Source organism: Pelodiscus sinensis, chromosome 30 (assembly GCF_049634645.1).
Source record: "Pelodiscus sinensis isolate JC-2024 chromosome 30, ASM4963464v1, whole genome shotgun sequence".
Classification (NCBI taxonomy): Eukaryota; Metazoa; Chordata; order Testudines; family Trionychidae; genus Pelodiscus; species Pelodiscus sinensis.
The window spans coordinates 13,434,204-13,441,833 of NC_134740.1; the positions used below are offsets into that span (position 1 = coordinate 13,434,204).

At 49.3% G+C, this 7,630-nt stretch overlaps 1 protein-coding gene across 1 annotated transcript; it reads left to right on the forward strand.

Annotated features, from left to right (window-relative positions):
- LOC102452350 (olfactory receptor 10A4-like) lies at window positions 1-969 on the forward strand. Its single transcript, XM_006114031.2, has one exon. The coding sequence runs from the start codon at window positions 1-3 to the stop codon at window positions 967-969; it is 969 nt and encodes a 322-aa protein (XP_006114093.2).
- The last annotated feature ends 6,661 nt before the right edge of the window (window positions 970-7,630 follow it).

Here is a 7,630-nt window from a genome sequence, read left to right on the forward strand (position 1 = left end):
ATGGCCTATTCTGAGAGCGACCCTGGCGAGAACCAGACCATCTCTGATGTCTTCATCCTGGTGGGGTTTTCATACCTTCATGAGCTACAAAGTCTACTGTTTCTTGTGTTTCTTTTCACCTACCTGGTGACCGTGATAGGGAACCTGCTCATTATCCTGCTGATAAAGCTAAATGACTCCCTCCACACCCCCATGTACTTCTTCCTGGTCAACCTGTCCTTCCTGGAAATCTGCTACACCACCAGTGTGGTCCCTCAGCTGCTGGTTCACCTTCTGGTGGAGGAAAAGACCATCTCCCTTGAGGGCTGTATGGCCCAGTTGTATGTCTTCACTATCATGGGCCTCACAGAATGCTGCCTTCTGGCAACCATGGCCTACGACCGCTACGTGGCCATCTGCCACCCCTTACACTACATGACCATCATGAGCAGCCGGGTGTGTGCACAGCTCGCGGGAGCTTCATGGCTCATCGGTGTCTCGGTGGAAGTAGCTCAGACCACGTGGATCTTCAGCCTGCCCTTGTGTGGCTCCCACCGCATCCACCACTTCTTCTGTGACATCCCACCTGTGCTGAAGATGGCCTGCACAGATACATCAAAAAATGAGATCGTGGTCTTAACCGTGTCGGTGCTGTTCATCATGAGTCCTTTCTTGTTGATAATCCTGTCCTACATCCGCATTATCTCCACCATCCTCAAGCTGCCCTCTGCAGAGGGGAGGCGTAAAGCCTTCTCCACCTGCTCCTCCCACCTCACCGTGGTGACTTTGTTCTACGGAACAGCGCTCATCACCTACCTGAGGCCCAAGTCTAGCTCTACACCGGAGAGTGATCAAATGATTTCCCTCATGTACACAGTGGTGACCCCAATGTTGAACCCCATAATCTACACACTGAGGAACAAAGAGGTGAAGGGCGCCTTGAGAAGAACGGTAAGAAAGAGCATCTTTGCTCACAACCAGAGAAACTAGAGGATGAACATTAGAGTTATTAAAAAGAACGGAATTGAGGGAAATACATAATATTTTGGTGTATTTCTTCCAGTACCTTCATTGTTTTTAATGGAAAATGTTCCTTTTGAAAGTTATTTGACCTGTTCAAGACCTATCAGGCAGATGGGAAGAGAAACGTTTGTTACCAATAAATCCCACGTTTTTCATATCTAATTGTTTGTCAAACGTTCATAATCAGAATCTTTTGACCAGTCTACACGTTTTTTGAAAAATCAGATGGGAACACTTGGCCAAAGGGGTGTCCTGACTATTTCTTCAATGTCTGAAATGTCCAAGCACAAGCAAACCAACCAAGAAAACCCAAGATTAATATGAAAAACATTCAAGAAACATTCACTCGATTTTGTAGAAATTGGATCCTTTTCACCAAACTTTAAAACTATGAACCAGTTCTACAGAAAACTCCCATTGGGCGTGTCTGTGTCCTGCGTTGGCAGCCTGGTGCAACATTGGAGGGTTTGGTTTCGGTTAGATTGTGAGGTTTGAATACGTTTAGCCAGTGTTCTCCTTGGCCAACTAATAAATAACATCAGCACTGAAGAACGGCTTCGTATCTAAGACTCTGATAGCCCTTCCCATGCCTGGTCTCACTGGGTCACTGGACCCCTCTGGGAGATGGCTCTTGAAGTCCTCGGCAGGAACAGATCTCCATGCTAGCAGATGATAATGCACGATTAATGTGTAGAACCAGCGATTCAGAGATTTCAGGGTGATAAAAGACCAAATGGACAGTAGCAATCTGATATCAGCAAATTCCGAGGAAGTCCAACTTTGCTGATGGCTGGAGCACACTCTGTGGTGACGGGGCATGCGTCATACTATAGTAGAAAGCTTATCCAGTCAACCTCCCCACTTCACTGGCCCTTCCCACATAGATTCATAGATCCAGAAGGGACCTCGAGAGGTCATTGAGTCCAGTCCCCTGCCCTCTCGGCAGGACCGAGCACCATCTAGACCATCCCTGACACGTGTCTGTCCAACCTGCTCTGAAATATCTCCAGAGATGGAAATTCCACAACGTCCCTAGGCAATTTATTCTAGTGCTTCACCACCCTGACAGGCAGAAAGTTTAAGCCCATTGCTTCTTGTCCTGTCCTCAGAGGCCAAGGACAAATTGTTTTCTTCCTCCTCCTTGTGACATTCTTTTAGATACTTGAAAACCGCTATCATCTCCCCTCTCAGTCTTCTCCTTTCCAAACTCAACAAGTCCAATTCTTTCAGCCTTCCCTCATAGCTCATGTTCTCTAGACCTTTCATCATTTTAGTTGGTCTTCTCTGGACCTTCTCCAATTTCTCCACATCTTTCCTACCCAGAAATGTGCTACCCAGAACTGGACACAACACTCCAGCTGTGGCCTCGTCAGCACAGAGTAGAGCGGAAGAATGACTTCTCGTGTCTTGCTCACAACCATGTGTACAGAGAACAGCAATACCCAAAGTCTGGAGAGGCAAACAATTTGATGTTTATTGGGGTTTGCTTCTGGCAAGCAGGAATCCAGTTTCCTTCCCCTTTTCCCCTTGATTTCCTCACCCCCTCTTTCCTGTTTGTCCCAGAGGCTACGTATAGACTGCACACCTTTTTCGATAGAGGCTTTTTGACAGTATCTTTCGAAAAAGCCTCTGTCGAAAAAGAGCATCTAGACGACAAGATTTTCCAAAAAAGCATCTCACTTTTTCAAAAGAGCGTGTAGACGCTTTCTTTCGAAAAAGCCCCGTTTTCATGCAGTAGTGCCTTTTTTCGAAAGATGACTTTCGAAAAAAGGCATGATTCCTCGCAGAATGTGGTTTACCGCCATCGACAACACTACCAGTAAGTCGACAGAACGTGGCGGTAGTATAGACCCAGTTGTAGTTTTTCTCGACAAAAGCCAACTTTTGTCGGAAAAAACCTGTGGTCTAGACACACCCTAATAGAGCTAATCATATTTTCAGGGATGCCTTAACTCCAGGGTGGGCAAATACGAGCCTACGAGCCAGATCCGGTCCACCTGACAGGTCTCCACGCTGTCTTACTTACCTGTGTCTCTGCAGGAACGGGGGCCCATAGCACATGCGAGGAAACTCGCATTTATGTCACAGTGCGGTATTATCCGTGTGGGACCCAAAGGGTGGATCTAGACTACAGGGTTTTGTCGACAAAAGTGGACTACAAAGAACTACAAACACAGAAATATCTGGGGAACCCGCCGAATAGGCCTTCGTCTTAGAAGCATCCGTGTCACCCAGACAAATTGTACCCTGGGCTTTCAGGCTTGGGAGCAGCCCGTGTGATGGTCTCTTTGGGCACCATGCTGGGCCCTGGGCTAAGCGGCGGTTCTGGGGGGAGCAGACCCCCAGCCAAGCCCCCAGCCTGCTCCTTGCAGAGCAGGGGGGTCACGTGGGGCCCTGCTGGGCACAGGGGTCAGCCTGGAGCAGAGAGAAAAGCGCCCCCCAGAGACAACACCCAGCTCTGTGCAGCGCGTCGTCCCTTGGGGTAGGGCTAGTACCCTGGGGTCAACACGGCTCCCCCAAAGGAGAACGAGTCACACACCCTGTTCCCTGTCGCTCCTCGCCCCCTAGTGCCAGGCCGGGGCATTGGGATCCACCACCCTGAGACCGTCCTACAGAGCCCTCCCAGCCCAGCCCCTCAGCGCCCCCTAGTGCCAGGCCGGGGCATTGGGATCCACCACCCTGAGACCGTCCTACTGAGCCCTCCCAGCCCAGCCCCTCAGCGCCCCCTAGTGCCAGGCCGGGGCATTGGGATCCACCACCCTGAGACCGTCCTACAGAGCCCTCCCAGCCCAGCCCCTCAGCGCCCCCTAGTGCCAGGCCGGGGCATTGGGATCCACCCCCCTGAGACCGTCCTACCGAGCCCTCCCGGCCCAGCCCCTCAGCGCCCCCTAGTGCCAGGCCGGGGCATTGGGATCCACCCCCCTGAGACCGTCCTACAGAGCCCTCCCAGCCCAGCCCCTCAGCGCCCCCTAGTGCCAGGCCGGGGCATTGGGATCCACCCGCCTGACACCGTCCTACAGAGCCCTCCCAGCCCAGCCCCTCAGCGGCCCCTAGTGCCAGGCCGGGGCATTGGGATCCACCCGCCTGACACCGTCCTACAGAGCCCTCCCAGCCCAGCCCCTCAGCGGCCCCTAGTGCCAGGCCGGGGCATTGGGATCCACCCCCCTGAGACCGTCCTACAGAGCTCTCCCGGCCCGACCCCTCAGTGCCTCCTAGTGCCACTCAGTGAGAAAAAGGACCCTGCAGGTAGGGCAGAGGGTCTTGGAGGGAGGTCTCTTAGGTTCTGTTCCCAGCTCTGTCTGGGCAGTGGGGTGTAATGGTTAGAGCTGGTGGGGCTGGAAGTCAGAGCTCCTGGCTTCCCATTGTGGCTCTGGGACAAGCGTGGGGCCCAGAGTCTGAGCACCACGAACCTGGAGCCATGAACCCTGGGGGTTGTTCATGCCCCTGACTCTGTGTGGTGTGTTGTCTGGGACAGAGCATCCCTCCGGCTAGACAAACACGTGTCCCACCATGTACAGGGTAAGTGAACTGCGGTCCAGTTGGCATCTCGCAAACACACGTGTGGTGGTGATGGTAGAACTTCCTTGGACTCGCCTAAGGGGAGTTGTTTTGCTGCCGTTCCGGGCAGGGCTGCGTTTCCTCCCAGGACTATTGCAGGACGTTTCCTCCAGGGACTCGCTCCCGAAAGCCAGTCAGTGAAATAAAAACCCCTCTGTTCTCTTCAGCACGTCCAGCGTCCGCAGCGAGGGGACGGAGCTGCTCTTCTTACGCAAGGTAGGCAACGAATGAACGATTGAGGCACCCGACCATTCACCCAGTGACGTCCATCGGCACCTTCTCCCAGTCTGCAACTGGAGCAACAGCATGTCATTGACTTTTTCATTTAAATTTACCAGACACACGGACAGACAGACAGACGCCCGCCTGCTTCCCATGCATCCCTTCTATCTCTGTCTAGTCAAACCCACCTGGCAGTCTCTCTAGTAGTAAAATCAACTGATCTATTGGTTATTTCCCTAATCCCTCTCTTCATACCATGTTTGCTTCCTTCACTGCTCTCCTGCTCTCCTGTGCATACATGGAGTTTCCCGATGTCCAGCAGAGCTCTGTAAATATCATCCTCTATCAGCTCTGTAAATATCAACGGCCAGCGAAAAAAATCGAGATTCCCAACGGCGAGTAATGTCTCCATTTGTTTAGAGCTGGTCCAAATATCAACTGACTGACTGACCAACCAATCAACCAACCGACCACCCGACTGACTGACCAACCAATCAACCAACCGACCAACCAACCAACCGACCGACCAACCAACCATCCGACCAACCAACCACCTTTCTGAAAAGAAAGGGTGTAATCCAGATTGATGTTTTCCATGTGAAAACACTGGTGTTGACGACAGTGCTCAGTTTCCCATTCAATTTCATTCAGACTCTTCTGAATCCAAATTAGGGCTCTTGCTGTTTCCACTTTGCATGTTGATTTGGGGTGAAATCAAAGATTGGGGTGGAAACGCCATTTCCCCTGCACTGGTCCTCGCCGATGTCAGGGGAGGGTCCCCAAAGTCGCTCGTCGCAGAGGCGGAATTCTTCCCAACCCATCGCCTGCTCGCCAGATTCAGAGATGATCGTTCACGTGTGCTGTCAATTGTGCTGTGCGGCACAGTGTGGCACCAGAGCTTGGTTTAATATTTGCTCTTTGATTCCTCTGAGCATGTGTGTGTGTTCATATAATTTCCAGTCTCAGGTATCAGGAAATCTTGGTTTCCACCTATGGAAATGTTGATTCAGAGTGTGTGTGTGTGTATGTGTGTGTGTGTGTGTGTGTGTGTGTCCATCCATCTGTGAGTCCATTTGTTCAGGAACTCCTCTTAATCGGTAAGAAGTAGGACCACCAAATCGGGCAGGCAGCTTCTTCTTTCCCTAACGCAGCGCAAGGTCAGGGTTTGGTTGTGTCAGCACAACAGCATCATTCTCACTCCTCAACCCCCAACCCTTTCAGCCCCCTGTTCCGAACCCCTCCACACCCTCCACACTCAGAGGGGAACAGGAGCTCACTGGGTCTGAACAGTGTGCAGAGTCGGGGGGCTCCCTGCGGTGCATTGGGGGGCTGCAGCCAGCCCCTTGGGCTGAGCCGGCACCAGCGTCTGTGTGATCCCGTGAAGGGCTGTGACCCAAACTCTGTGTCGTGGCCAGACGGCGGCTGAGGGGTGACACTTCCCAGGGGGTCTCAACCACCAGTTGCAGTGAGAGACGCAGGAATGGTTTCAATTGTTCTCCAAAACATAGAGAAGTGTCACATTTTCTAGTACACAAAAGGCCACAAACCCCCTATTGAAAGAAAGAAAGAAAGAAAGAAAGAAAGAAAGAAAGAAAGAAAGAAAGAAAGAAAGAAAGAAAGAAAGAAAGAAAGAAAGAAAGAAAGAAAGAAAGAAAGAAAGTGTGAGGATAGATAGATAGATAGATAGATAGATAGATAGATAGATAGATAGATAGATGGGGGCGTGGGGATAGATAGATAGATAGATAGATAGATAGATAGATAGATAGATAGATAGATGGGGGCGTGGGGATAGATAGATAGATAGATAGATAGATAGATAGATAGATAGATAGATAGATAGATGGGGGCGTGGGGATAGATAGATAGATAGATAGATAGATAGATAGATAGATAGATAGATAGATAGATAGATAGATAGATAGATAGATAGATGGGGGCGTGGGGATAGATAGATAGATAGATAGATAGATAGATAGATAGATAGATAGATAGATAGATAGATAGATAGATAGATAGATAGATAGAAGGTTAGGGGAAAGAAAGAAAGAAAGAAAGAAAGAAAGAAAGAAAGAAAGAAAGAAAGAAAGAAAGAAAGAAAGAAAGAAAGAAAGAAAGAAAGAAAGAAAGAAAGAAAGAAAGAAAGAAAGAAAGAAAGAAAGTGTGAGGATAGATAGATAGATAGATAGATAGATAGATAGATAGATAGATAGATAGATAGATAGATAGATAGATAGATGGGGGCGTGGGGATAGATAGATAGATAGATAGATAGATAGATAGATAGATAGATAGATAGATAGATAGATAGATAGATGGGGGCGTGGGGATAGATAGATAGATAGATAGATAGATAGATAGATAGATAGATAGATAGATAGATAGATAGATAGATGGGGGCGTGGGGATAGATAGATAGATAGATAGATAGATAGATAGATAGATAGATAGATAGATAGATAGATAGAAGGTTAGGGGAAAGAAAGAAAGAAAGAAAGAAAGAAAGAAAGAAAGAAAGAAAGAAAGAAAGAAAGAAAGAAAGAAAGAAAGAAAGAAAGAAAGAAAGAAAGAAAGAAAGAAAGAAAGAAAGAAAGAAAGAAAGAAAGAAAGAAAGAGAAATGGAAAGGGGAAGCCAGTTGCTATAGCTGGATTGACACCCAGACAGCTAACGCACGAGATTCTAGGTGTTGGTTGGGCCCGGGGACGTGAGTCTATACCGAACTGCAGCTGACATATATCAGAAGGCTCCCGTCCGAAAGGAAAGGCGCATGACCGGAGCGGTTCACATTCACATGTGCAGTTTGCCTCTGATTCCACTCCAGCATCTCTCTCTCTGTCGCCCCTGCAG